General features: G+C 42.1%; 2 protein-coding genes across 12 annotated transcripts in view; one reads left to right on the forward strand and one right to left on the reverse strand.

Annotated features, from left to right (window-relative positions):
* Nucleotides 1-14446, forward strand: part of FAM227B (family with sequence similarity 227 member B) — a 651639-nt gene that overhangs the window by 203873 nt on the left and 433320 nt on the right. The window lies entirely within an intron of this gene.
* The window catches only part of FGF7 (fibroblast growth factor 7), a 111237-nt gene continuing 101144 nt past the window's right edge, over nucleotides 4354-14446 (reverse strand). For both annotated transcript variants that reach the window (XM_073618639.1, XM_073618638.1), the window contains exons 3-4: nucleotides 12225-12328; nucleotides 4354-4982 (exon numbers count right to left, since the gene is read on the reverse strand). In XM_073618639.1, the coding sequence (XP_073474740.1) occupies nucleotides 4788-4982; nucleotides 12225-12328 (299 nt within the window). In that variant the 3' untranslated portion in view covers nucleotides 4354-4787. The remainder of the gene's footprint in view (nucleotides 4983-12224; nucleotides 12329-14446) is intronic.

Here is a 14446-nt window from a genome sequence, read left to right on the forward strand (position 1 = left end):
CTGGCAGGGGCTGGCAGTGATTGTAAGCACTGCTTGTAAAACCCCTTTATGTACTAAATATGTATGGATTATTTTTGGCAAATTAGGATAGTGTTTATTTATTTTTATTTTATTTATTTCAGGTACTTATATAGCGCCGTCAATTTTTGCAGCGCTTTTACATATACATTATACATTCACATCAGTCCCTACACCCTCAAGGAGCTTACAATCTAAGGTCCCTAACTCACATTCATACATACTAGGGCCAATTTAGATAGGATCCAATTAACCTACCAGCATGTCTTTGGAGTGTGGGAGGAAACCGGAGTACCCGGAGGAAACCCACGCAGACACAGGGAGAACATGCAAACTCCAGGCAGGTAGTGTCGTGGTCGGGATTCGAACCAGTGACCCTTCTTACTGCTAGGTGAGAGTGCTACCCACTACACCACTGTGCCGCCCTGATAGTGTCACTTTAACCATTTATTTTATGAATTTTAGAGTGTTTTTCTGCTTTTCTACAAATAATCCACAAGTGCCACACCAGCGACATACCTCTTCAGTGTAATACCAGTTAGCTATCTGCAGAGCTTTAAAAAAAAAGCAGTTTTGAAGCTCATTCTTTTTCTCTAAAACGCATATTTCTCTTTGGAGATCAGTGAGAAACCTCTTTTATTTTTGCCCAAAGCAGGAGTGCTTTCACAAATTTCTGACATTTTAGGAATTTACAAAGCTGTTGCATTAAATGAGTGCTTTTTTGTATGATAGCATACAATTTACTATTCTACTATATTAGATATACAGTTGTGTGGTCACCACAAGAGATAATGGAAAGTCTGGCAGCTTTTGGTGGCCATGTACAAAAAACATACATCATACCTACCAGTGTGCGCAGATTTGCACAGAATTTCCATTCATATTGGTGAGTCTGCAGCGCACGTTTGTGCAACCCTTGCTAGGGCACCATAAACTCCATAACATACATAAGGACATTTTTAACCTCCCTGGCAGTAATCCTGAGTGTGGCTCTGGGTTAATTTTCAGTACCAAAAGTGGTAACCCCCAAAAAAACTTGGGATTACACCGCAGTATCCATGTACAGGTATTTACCTTGTCCCTAGGATCCCGCAATGTAATCCCACTGTGTCCTCCGGCCTGATCCTCCGCCCCAAGGCCTCTGTGTTCCAGGGTTCTGTTCCCTGCGAGCATTGCGACGCATGGGGGCGGAACTGGCGGCAAATTCAAAAAGTACAAAATATAAAACACACAATGTAATCTGTTAGGAATACATTACTATGTCAAATCATTTGACCTCAGTTTTGTCCCTAGTGTTGTCCCTAGTGTTGTCCAGTGCCCTGTCTGCACTTTTACCATTCTTTCTGACATTCTTTCTGCCTGGAAACTTGAGAACGTCCATGGCATCCAAAAAGTGCCCCTCTACGTCAAAAGCGGTTTTAGACCAGCTAGAAAACAGCGATAGTGAATTAGAATCACTTGCAGAATTGAGCTATAGTGATTTGTGGGGAAATTCATCATCAGACACTGAAAGAGATGATTCTGCGACTGATCTCAGTGATGTGCGAACTTGGTGCTCTATTGACTATAGTACAGATCACGCAGCGTCCCCAAGATTCCCATTTACTGGAGCATCTGGTATGAAAGTAGACATTGAAGACGACAACCCCTTGGCATACTTACAACTATTTCTAAACAATGGGGTTATTGAAAAAATAGTTACTGAGATAAACCGGTACCAAAGCAACAATTAGCTACTACACATCGGAAATTTCCAACAAGCAGAAAGTGGGAACCAGTCACCAAAGATGACATTTGGATATTTCTGGACCTAATAATACTTCAGGGAGTGGTGGGGAAACACTGCAGAAGTGGTATTAGACAACTAATAAATTACTTGCCATTTCATTCTTTGGCACAGTCATGTCAGAGTACAGATTTTCCCTGATCATGAAATATTTACAATTTGAAAACAACTAAGAATTTGATGAAACTACTCATCCTGCACCAAAACTAAAGAAAATTTGGGAAGTATCTCAAATGATTCTAAAGAATTTCTAACAGAGCTATGTGCCAGAAAGAGATATCAGCATAGATGAAAGTCTAATGGCATACAAGGGAAGGCTGGGTACAATACATTGCAAAAATCCTGCATGCTATGCGAATCGTCAATAGGCTACATTTGGCATTCAGTCCTTCACACTGGAAAAGGAACAAAATTAAATCCAAAATACAGCAACTATGAAATGGCAACATCTTCTGTTCTTTCATTTATTGAGCCATTGCTAAATCAGGGCTATTGCGTAACAACCAACAACTCTTATACATCTCCTGAACTTTATGAGTTTCTTCTGCAAAACAAAACAGATGCCTATGGAACCATTAGGGCTAACCGGCGTGACATACTGCCAATGTTTGGCAATAAGAAGCTGAAGACTGGAGAAATAGTTGCCTGGCAGAATGGCAAAATTATGGCACTGCCATGGCGTGACAGATGTGTGTCTAATGAGTACAGTTCATAATACCTCCACTGTTATGGTACGCAGGAAAGGTGGGAAAGAAATCATGAAGCCACAAGTAGTAGACAGAGCCGGCCAAGCAATGACATTCTACTCAGCAATGAGGAAACAACAAAATAAGTACTACAAGAAAACCTTCAGGCATCCTCTCGAGCAATGCTTGTGGAATGCCTACATTCTGGAAAAAAAAAAGAGTGATAAGCCTGTGATTCATTCTGACTTCATTTGGAAACTTGCCGAACCAATCTTTGTAAACCACCAAACACCATCAATGGCTATGAATAGAGCTGGACGTTGTGCTGTTGGCGTTGTCAACCCAGGACGCTTGACTGGTCGTCACTTCATGGACTACATCCCATCAACCGAGAAAAGTCAGCACCTACAAGGATGTGCGTAGTTTGTTGCTCCAAGAGGATTGACAGTGGAAAGAGAACCCGTAAGGAAACCAGGTTCCATTGTCCTGATTGTGACGTCGGACTTTGTGCAGTCCCATGTTTCAAAATGTATCATACCCAAGATGTTTACTAAACCAATATGCAGTGTTTAGTATTACAGTGACTAGTAATATTGTACCCTTGTTTGGACACATTTCAGTGTTTTTGATTTGATTACATTATTGAATAAAATGTATTATTATTATTTTTTATAATTATAGTTGTTTATTATATTATAATTTATAATTTTGTGTTTCAAACTTTATCATACCCGGGATGTCTACTAGACTCTAGTTTGGACAGATTTAAGTGAGTTATTCTTAAGAATTACAGGCCTACAATATAAAACGTCAAATTTCCATACAAAACAATGTACCGCTTTGACATTCAAAAATCAGAGATAATCAGACCGTTAGGGAGGTTAAACAAGAAATATCTCCACAACTGTACTAAAGGGAAAAAAACAGTTAAAGTGTATCTAAACCCAAGGGCAAAAAATGTATATATTGCAGTTTGCCAGTCTTTAGATATGGTAGCTGTATACGTGTTCTTTTTTTATTTTATTTTCACCTAGTGGTCCTGCCAGTAACACACTTCCTTTCAGAGAATGACAATGCTCACTCTCTGTACTGTATCTATGGAGGACCAGCATTGTGATCCTAGGCGACTCACTCTTAATTTAAACTACATACCATCTCCCCCTCTCATCGTCTCCATAGCATAGGAGGAGGTGTTCTGTAGTCTATAGAGGTGAGCTGGGCAAAGCTGATAACAAAGTTTGAGATTTCAGTGCAGCATTGTCAGCTCACTACAGGAAGTTAGGAGCTCACAGGGTTTCTGCCAGAATCAGCAGATATATTTTGCACTAATCTAACTGATATAAATTAACGGGAGCGAGAAGTTCATTGTTGGGGCTTGCATACACTTTAATTTTAAGAGCTGGATTAACTAGTAACGACCACTGATAAAGTTATCCTACAACTGATACATTCTAATAAAAAAGGCATTATTTTACAAGATATTTTTCATATAACTGAAATGCTTTTATTAAGTTGGTATTGCAAGAAATTGATGTTCTCATATGTAGACCAAACTGCACATAGACAAGCGAGTAATGAATTTGTAGTACTGTTGGTTTAAAATATGAGCAGCATCTGGCATTCTTATAAGTGAGGAGTAAATAACAAATGGTATATCCTCATTTGATAAATACATTTTAATTAGAATGCCATAGTCACAAAGGTAAAATATTGTTTCATTTATATTATATTGTGCATACAGTTTCTTCACTAAGAATCATTTAGGTACCGCTCAATGTCTACATGCAAAATTTACTTGAAAATCTGACATCATTCCAGCAGCCGTACGGTCCAACATATTTTACATAACACTATTATCTGCTCTTTTAAAATAATATAAAAAAAAAAAAAAAAACACAAAAATATTTTTTATTATAGCAGCCATATTTGACAAGCAGATTTTATTTTAAATATAAATCATCGGATGATCAAGTCAATCCTCCTTCTTTTGGGATAATTTAACAAAAAAAAAATAATACCCCAGGATTATGACTACATATGTTTGTACAACGCTTCAAAATTTTTACATCCTGAATTTAAGTATATCTTGCTTTGGCTAAATTATTTACGATTTTTCCTTGTATATTTTGAGCAGAAGTCCTTTTAAGTCCAAGTTTGCGCAAGTCCAGCTTGTTTGGATTTTCAGTAGTAGATCCAGCTTTTGTTTTTTCACTTGTGTCATTTGTATGTTTTTATTATTAATATTATTATTAAAATAAAAAATATATATATATTCCGCTGGAACTGGTGAACAACGGTTAGGACATGTGCACTGGAAGGAAGTGGGAACTTTTGTTTTCTTTCTTGGATTTCTTCCCCTTAATAGGAGACCCTTTATTGTTCAACGCAACAAACATCTCTTTCCCATTATGTGTCCACTGGGCAGATGCATATGTGTTGTATTTGTTCTCTTGGATCAACTCTTTAAAATTGCAGTCTTCATTGCACAATTTCTGAAACATAAAAATGAATTAATAATATTAAAAAAAAACACTTAATTACTGAACTTTATCAGCAGTTGCATTTAATTTTATTATTATTTAAGGTACTTATATAGCGCTGTCAATTTACGCAGCGCTTTACATATACATTGTACATTCACCTCAGTCCCCACCCTCAAGGAGCTTACAATCTAAGGTCCCTCACTAATATGATCACATATAGTCCCAACTGTAATATATTTCTGACAAACATTATATTTGCTTATGCTTTATAAATGCTTGTTTCCAGCAGGTACACTAAACAAAGGAAAATTTATTATCAAATACTTACCGTAATTTTCCTTTCCTGATGGACTCCATGGCAGCCTACGTGTGGGTTAACCCCGCCTCCTCTCCAATGCTATAGGACCCCATTCCCATAAAAGAGTACTCACCACTAGCTACTGCGTTCCGTAACTAGCCTACTCTATGACCAATGGGTGGGAACTCCGTCTGCCATGGAGTCCATCAGGAAAGGAAAATTACGGTAAGTATTTGATAATAAATTTTCCTTTTTCCTGACAGACTCCATGGCAGCCTACGTGTGGGAAATAACTAGCCGACCACACGGGTGGGTATGTTGAGTCAAACCAAAAATTTTAATTTGCCCTATCAACCGATAGGATTCTCAAAGCAAAGTTTACAGAGGACAATGAAGCAGGCTCAATACAATAGTGAGACATGAAAGTATTGATAGAGGCCCACGAGGCCGCCTTGCATATGGTGTCCGGGGCCACGTGTCGAGCTGCCGCCCATGAAGCCGCAATTCCACTGGTGGAGTGAGCTGTCACCGCCTGTGGAGGAGCCAAGCCCTTCGCCCTGTATGCTTGTTGAATAGTCTGAACAATCCAAGTAGCGAGTGTCCTAATCGAAGCTTTTTTCCCTTTATTGCTTCCTGAGTGTAAAATAAATAAATGGTCAGAACGTCTGAAGGGAGAAGTTATTCTCAGGTATTCTTTAATTGCTTCCCCTACATCCAGAGGATGAATTTCGGAAGATCCTGGAGACTTAAACGTGGGAAGGACTATTTCTTGATTATCATGGAACACTGAGGACACTTTTGGATTTAAACCCAGCATAGGGACGAGTACTACCCGGTCTGGGAAGAACGTCAGGAAGGGTTCTTCACAACCCAGAGAGCCAATCTCAGAGACCCTTTTTGCCGATGTGACGGCTACTAAAAAGACCACCTTTGCCGAGAAGTCCTTAATAGAGAGCGGGGAAGGCCCGCTAGTACTGAGTCCCGAGATTGAATCCAGAACTAGTGGCAGATCCCATTTGGGGAACCTGGATTTTCTTTGGGGCTTAAGCCTTGAAGCGCCACGAAAGAATTGCCGGATTAACGGATTATTTGCCCAAGAGGACCCTGAGAAGGCAGACAGTGCAGATACCTGGACTCTAAGCGAGCTGATGGATAATGGTAGGTCTAAACCTGTTTGAAGGAAGCTGAGGACGTCTTGCACCTCCGGGTGTCTACAAGACCTGCCGTTAGAAGAGCAGAAATCCACAAACTTGGACCAGATCCTACTGTAGACTTTATTCGTGCTAGATCTTCTTGAGCTCATAAGAGTTGAGATCACTGAGGGAGCGTAACCAAGCGAGATTAGCCTCTCCCTCTCAAGAACCAGACCATCAGTCTCAGTACTGCCGGACATGGGTGCAGAACTGACCCCTGAGAAAGAAGGTCCGGCCTGAGAGGGAGAGGCACCGGGTCCCTGAAGCTGAGCTGGACAAGGAGAGGGAACCATGGCCTGTTCGGCCAGTATGGAGCTATCATCAACACTTCGGCTGTTTCCGAACTGAGCCTCTGCAGGAACCTCAGGATGACTGGAAGCGGTGGAAAGGCATAGGCCTTGTTGAATCTCCAGAGATCCGTCAGTGCGTCCGACCCGAGAGCCTGGCTGCAATGACCTCTGGCATAATATTTCTTCAACTTGCAGTTGTGGCGTGAGGCGAATAGATCCACCTCGGGTTCGATCCCCAGTGATGAGACCCATCTGAATGTCTCCATATTCAGGGACCACTCGTTGTTGTCCAGCTTGGTGCGAGAAAGGAAGTCTGCTTGGGTATTTTGGACCCCTGGGACAAACACTGCCGAGATATTGCATAGGTTCTTCTGTGCCCAGGAAAGGATGGGCTCGACTTCCCGAAGGAGAATGAGGCTCCGGGTACCCCCCTGCCTCTTCACATAGGCGACTGCCGTTGTGTTGTCCATTCAATACTGAGTTCCCTTTCAGTAGGTGAGAGAAGGACTGCAGTGCACACCAGGCCGCTCTGAGCTCTAGGACGTTCGAACCCGGGACTGGCAGGCATGGATCCCATTTGCCCTGTGCAAGGTTCGAACCGCAGAGGGCTCCCCAGCCCGTCCCGCTGGCATCGGTCGTAACCGTGATCCAGGCGATGGGAGCAATGGAATGACATGTCAGTAAGTTCTTGCGTTGGAGCCACCAGAAGAGGCTGTTTCTCATTAATGATGTCACCCGGATGACCTGATTCTTGTCCCCTGTTTCCCATTGCTGCAGGAACCCTGACTGGAAGGGACGTAATCTCCACAAGACCCATTTGACCATGGGAGTCGTGGAGACCATCGTGCCGATGATTATTAGACACTGAGAGGCCTTCAGGTGTGAGGCATGTAGAGCCCGAGCAATTCTGTCCCGGACCACCGGAACTTTCTGTAGTGGAAGAGAAATAGTGCTTCTTACGGTGTCGAACTGTGCTCCCAGATATATTAGGCGTTGAGTCGGAATTAGGTGGCTCTTTGCAAGATTCAGAAGCCACCCGAAGCTGGATAGAGCGGAGATCACCTGCTCCCGGTGGGCCAGCAGCCGATCCCTGCTTTGAGATAGAACCAGGAGGTCGTCGAGGTAGTGGTAGAGCCGCACCCCCTTTAACCTTATGAGGGCCACCGTGGCTAAGAGGATCTTTGAGAAGACCCGGGGGGAGGTTGTCAACCCGAAGGGGAGGCAAATAAACTGCAGATGCTCCTGCCCTACTTGGAAACGTAGGTACTTGTGAAGCCGCTCCTCTACTGGGACGTGGAAGTAAGCGTCCTTCAAATCGATGGAAATCATCCAATCGTTTGGCTGAATGGCTTGCTGAATGGTCGACAGAGATTCCATCTTGAACTTTCCTTGCTCTATAAACTCGTTCAGGTAGGTCAGGTCTATGACCGGGCGCCAAGAGCCACTCTTTTTTCGAACTAAGAAAAGGGGAGAATATACCCCCTGAAACCATTCGTCCCTGGGGACATGTACAACTGCTCCTTGAGACTTCAGAAGGTCCACATAGGACAGAAGAGCTTTCCTTTGATCTTCCGACCGGGGAAGAAGAGTGGAGACAAATCTGGGGGGAGGAATATTGGAAAAGGTCCATCTGTGACCTGTTGAAACTGTTCTTATCACCCAAAAGTCCGAGATCGAGGCCACCCAGACGTGCCGGAAGAGGCTTAGCCGTGCCCCTACCCGACCCGCCTGGGCGGGCGTAATCTCAAAAGGACTTTGCCTGCTCACGACCACTGGATGTCTGGCCTTTAGCGGACTTGCGAAAGGAAGCTTGACCTCTGCTCCAGTTCTTCCTGAAGTCCCTACCGGGCTTGTAAGAGCGAGCTTCCCTGGAGCGCTCTGGGGAACGTCTTCTAAACTGAGGTTTCTTCCGCCCAAGAAGGCGTCTATCCTGGGGAAGGAAGCCCGACTTGCCACCCGTAGCACGTGATATGGCATCATCGAGTTTATTGCCAAACAGTGAGGATCCCTCGAAGGGAATTTTACACCAGGCCTGTTTGGAAATAGGGTCAGCAAGCCAAGGACGTAACCATAATGCCCGTTTGGCCGTGACTGACGATAGCATAACTCGCGCCAACAGGCGTATCAAATCAATGGATGCCTCCCCCAAGAAGACTGCCGCTAGCTTTAATTCTGCGGCCGCTGAACTTCCCGCCAGTTCTTCCGAAATTCCCTTAAGGAAGGAATCCACATTTTCCGCCCAAGCCTCCATGGCTTTTGACATGGCTGCCAGAGCAAACGCTGGTTTACAGGCCGTGCCTGCCAACCCATAGATTCTCTTCAGATCCTGGTCAATCCTTCTCTCGAGACCATCCTTGAAGGATACCGTATCCTCCAGGGGAAGAGTGACATGTTTAGCCAGCCGCATCAGGGCAGCGTCTACAAGGGGAGCATTCTCTAGGTATTTCACCTCTTCCGACTTGAAGGGGTACAATCTGGAGGTTTTGTTAACCATAGAGGATTTCCTATCCGTTTTGCTCCATTCCTCATCTATAATATCTTTCAGCTCTGAAAGGAGCGGAAAGTTTGAACGTTCTTTTCCGAGGTGTTTGAAGAATTTCTTCTGCTTGGCCGGGGGAGTAGCGGGATCCTCCCATTTAAGGGCCTCTTTGATTGCTTTAATTAAAGGTGACACCATGTTGAAGTCAAAGCCTCCGATTTCCTCTTCCTCCCGAAGATCATCATCTGAGGAATCAAGAGAGGCCGCATAAGGCTGGGGCGTGCCCGGGTCTTCACGGGCCTCATCAGCCGGGGGGCCAGACAGTACCGTAGACTGGCTCAGCGTGTGGGGTGAATCCAACTCTTTCAGGGATTGCTGTACCACACGTTTAACTAGAGATTCCAAATGCTGGGTCTCTGTTTCCTTTTCCCTGACCGCCCGGGCATAGCACCGGTCACATAGTGATTTGCCCTCCGGAACTCTTGTTCCACATCCCCAGCAGGCTCTACGATCAGAGCGGCTGTCATGGCGGTGGGAGCGGTGTCTGGAGGAGGAATGAGATCGTCTCCTCTGGTGGTGGTCTCCAGAAGCAGAGTCTCGTCTGGATCTTGAAGGAGACTGGCGTTGTGGCCTGGCAAGGTCTTTAACATTCTGGACCGGAATCTGAGGGTCCGATCTAGAAGGGCTGGAAAAAAGGCACAATAGGGAAGGGAAAATGATGGGACCGTCATCAGAAAACGCATATACCATGCGACTGACCTTCCACCCCTCCCCTCTTAAGCACATACCTTGTGCGAGAGGGCTGGCCACTTAAAGGCGGTGAACTATCCATAATTTGCTTCTTCTATAAGAAGTGCGATACAATGCAGCTGGTCTGCAAAAAAGAGAGAAAAAATGGCCTAGATGGGCCAACAAACCAGTAAGAAGGAGTCCGTTGCCCCTAAAGAGTCACGACATCTCATCATATATCAAGGAGAAAATTTATTTATATATATTATATATATTCTTTCTTTTTTTTTTTTTTTTTTTTTAATTTATTTTATATTATATTATTTCCTTTTTTTTTTTTTTTTTTTAAACTTTGAATATAAAATATATATATTTTTGTTTGTTTTTTTTTTCTTTTTTACAAGTATATGCATTTTTACATTTCCACGCACAAAGTATACCAAAGTGCTCAAAACACTCACCTAAAGTTGACCAGTGCTGGGCATGGGGAAGACCGCTGCACTCCCGTTCACTGCGAGGGAAATCCCACTGTGAGGGAGTCTCAGAGCGGCATCTAAAGCTCCCCGCCCGTGACGTCACCGCCCATGACGTGCCTGCGCCATGGGTCAGCGATCGTACCGCGCACGCGCGGTTCCAGGGCATTATGCCGTACTGCGCGAGCCAAGCCTCGGTCTCGAGGAGGCTATTGCGCATGCGCGAACAGCGAGAACGCCGTACCCGGAAGTAGTGAAGCAGGCTGGAACGCACCAGCGCTCCAGCCGCCATGAGGGGCGGAAAAGGACCCAAAACGACCGGTCTCGCTGATATAGAGACCGGAGATACCTGGGGAAAGACAGGATACATAGAAAACACTGCCATGGAGACAAACATGCTTCCGACCTTGCCAGCCGTTTGGTACGTCCAGAAGTTTTCAGCATACAGAGGCAACCATCCCTCCACCACAAGGGGAAAATCTTCAGCCTCAAACGCTACTCGCCCGCCCGTGGCTGGGCCCTGAGCTGCACCGCAAGAGGTATGCCATAATCCTGGATCCGTCCGACCGGACGTGAATGCCTTGAATAGGTCCATTGGAGGAGGACAAAAAAGGAACGCAGTAGCTAGTGGTGAGTACTCTTTTATGGGAATGGGGTCCTATAGCATTGGAGAGGAGGCGGGGTTAACCCACACGTAGGCTGCCATGGAGTCTGTCAGGAAATTTGAATTTCAGTTCATTTTAAACACCTTATTCTAAGCATGTAATCTCTAATTCACAATGGCTTCAGCTTGTGAACTTTTGTCTAAGTAGCAGAGTTGACAGCAGGTTTTATTTTACAAACATTTTGTAAAGTTTCAACCAACTTCAACAGCTTTCTTTAAACCCTTAAAGCATATTGAGCTCCAGTTTGAAAATAGTGGTACATTTCCTTCCAAAAATGGTAGTTGCTTTGATGACATCAGCCTCAGTATTTTTGGAGTTGCTGACCTGGGACAAGCATGATGAAAAAAATTCAGATTGAGGTCAAAGCTCCTGATCTGAAGATTAGGACTGCATTATGCTCTCATTACAGATTTCCTTTAAGCTGTATATAAAGCCAAAATGTTTTCTTTACTTTTGGATAAATTAGTTTTTTGCTGTCTGTGTCTGGTTGGAGAGATTTTACATCCTTTGTTTGTTTTGTAATGCAGTGCAAGGCAAGTGACTATGGAGCCTAAAGCCGGCCATACATGAGTCGAATTCCAAAAGAATTTTCTTTCGAAAATCTTAACTGAGAATTTTGTTCAAATTTTGCACCATTAGTGGGCCACAGCAACAGCCGATTTTCATGTTGCCATCAAATTTGAGTGATCGGGCATGTTGGAAATTTTTTGAAAAATTAATGATTTTCTAATCAATGATGGGAGAATCATGCAAGAAATAAAATCGTAAAAAAGCGCGAGCAAAAGAAAAGAAAATTTCTGGAAGGAATTAAAGATTCCTGGCCACGAAAATTCTTTTCTATAGCAACATGAGGTGAAAATGAAGGCTTGGTTTGTCAATTTTCGAAATCAATGGTGGTACCATTAGTTTACAAAATGCACAAAACTTCTGTTTTTCTAAAGAAAATTTGTTCAGAATTCAACCCATGTATGGCCAGCTCAAGCAGGACTCTCCTTGGAAATTCAGGTCATTTGGATACTCTGGTGGCCTGGAAACTGAACACCCTTTACTGACAAACTATAGATTTAATGTGGGTAGATTTAAATAAACTCAACCTATTTTTCCACATATTGTATAGTATTTACCTTTCCATAGAGCTTTCCAGATTTATTCATAGCAAGAAAATATTCACTTCGCACTCCTTTGATTGCAACAATTCCAACTGTCACTGTTCTGATTTCCAGAATACCTGCAAAATTTAAAAGAAAAGTATGTTTTTTAGATGTATATTTTTTTTTTTTACATTGTCATGGTAGTAAATGATTATGTGTTAAGGACAGTTTTACCAAGTTTAATTTATTAAGAGTATACAGGCAAACGCAATAGGGTTGATTTACCAAAACGGGAAAGTGCAAAATCTGGTGCAGCTGTGCATGGTAGCCAATCAGCTTCTAACTTTATCTTGTTCAATGAAGCTTTGACAAAATAAAACATAGAAGCTGATTGGTTTCTATGCAGAGCTGCACCATATTTTTCACTCTCCAGTGTTAGTAAATCAACCGCAGTGTCATTAAACCGAATAAGTAGTTTGTGTAAAACAAATATTAAGAAGTTAAAGCTTATTACATTGCGTAAAAACAATTTTTTGGTGGTATATTTAGATCTTTTTTTCCACAACAAAATGTGGTGGCTGCATGAAACAGAATATATAATCACATCATTGTACCATGGTATTATTATTATTATTATTATTTGTATTTTTTTTACAAAAGAACCCTGTTATTATCTAATTATTATTCAAAAAGAATATTTAATGCTTTATTTGTTCATGATAGATGCTGCCCTCCTTTTCTGACCAGCAATTTTTGAGTAGGAAAGGGCAGAGGTAGTCCTCTTTTGCATGTTAGCATGTAGCTAAGTCTCACGTAAGCGGACAAATTATTTAGGAAAAAAAAAATGTAAAAGAAATTAGGGACAAAAGTCTAGTAGATATTTTTAATGATTAATCTAGCGTTCTTTTCTCTGGAAATTTTAAACAAGGAATGTGATCCCTATAAAAAAACTCCATATAGATTCACATTTTTTCTCCTGATTTCCCCCTATATGCTTTTTGACCCAATTAAAATAAATCCACAATGTATTTTTTTCTTAGTTGTCAGTTTCCATAATTTTGTTGTAACATGATGAAAAAAAATCTTGATGGTCTTGTGACTACGGAAGACTGTGAGAAAGTGATTAACACGAGTCTACCTATATCACTTCCAAAGAAAAACAGAAATCCTAGCATGTGTAAATGATACAAAACAGACCACTATGTATTGTGCTTTCAGTAAGATAAAGGAACTGCTTGACCTTACTGGGCATTGAAAACCTGATAGGATTTTGCAGTGATTTATGCCTGTGAAGATAAACAATTAGTGACTGTTCACTTAGTTTTACATCTGTTTAATGTATACCATCATTTTCCTTTGGGTACAGTAAGACCATGAATATTTAATTTGAACATTTTTTTTTAAGCTAACATTGCATGTACAATATATAAGACACTGAACAATTTCAAGCAGTTTCTACCATCATAACAGTTTATATTTATATGTGCTTTCCGCTGTCACACACAAAATTGCCAGGATCACTTTGGCTAGAGCTGGAGGTGACCTGTGCAAATACAGGGAAAACATGTAAACTCTATGCATGCAATAAACCAGCCTTTTTCAACCAGGGTGCCTTGAGGTTTCTTCAGGGGTGCCTTGGCAAAATGCCTAAAAATTGATCAAAAATTGAATACAAGGCAGCTGGTAGATCAAGCCTACCCTTTAGTTACGCCAAAGCCACAGTTTTTCATTATGCACCATTACAACTTTATAGACACTGGCATCCTACCAACCAATGATGTCATCAGTTAATAAGGAGGATGTCTGTTGGCTCCACAGCATCCTTGTTTGACCCTTCTATAACCCTCTCCCTTAGAACTGGGGTCACATTAGCTGACTGATTGAGAGAAATTGAGGGAGAAGAGAAACACTGGAATACTAGTCAGTACCAGAGTGCAAAAGTGTATTTGATTTGGAAGATTAAATCACTTCTAACGTTGGGTATCCTACATGTGTGGATATTGCTTCATTATATAAAGCTATTAGAATAGGTTTTTACATTTTTGGATGGGGTGCCTTGAGACTGTCCATAATTTTATACATAAGGTTGCCTTGAGATTCTCTATAATTTTAAAGGGTGCCTCAACTGAAAAAAGGTTGAGAAACACTGCAATAAACAAATATCTCTGATGGGAATCAAATCTAAAATCCCAGTGGTTTGTAGCAGTAAAATTGTGTAACTATGTATATTTTTGTAATACCTAAGCGTAAAACAT

Source organism: Aquarana catesbeiana, linkage group LG03 (assembly GCF_042186555.1).
Source record: "Aquarana catesbeiana isolate 2022-GZ linkage group LG03, ASM4218655v1, whole genome shotgun sequence".
Lineage (NCBI taxonomy): Eukaryota > Metazoa > Chordata > Amphibia > Anura > Ranidae > Aquarana > Aquarana catesbeiana.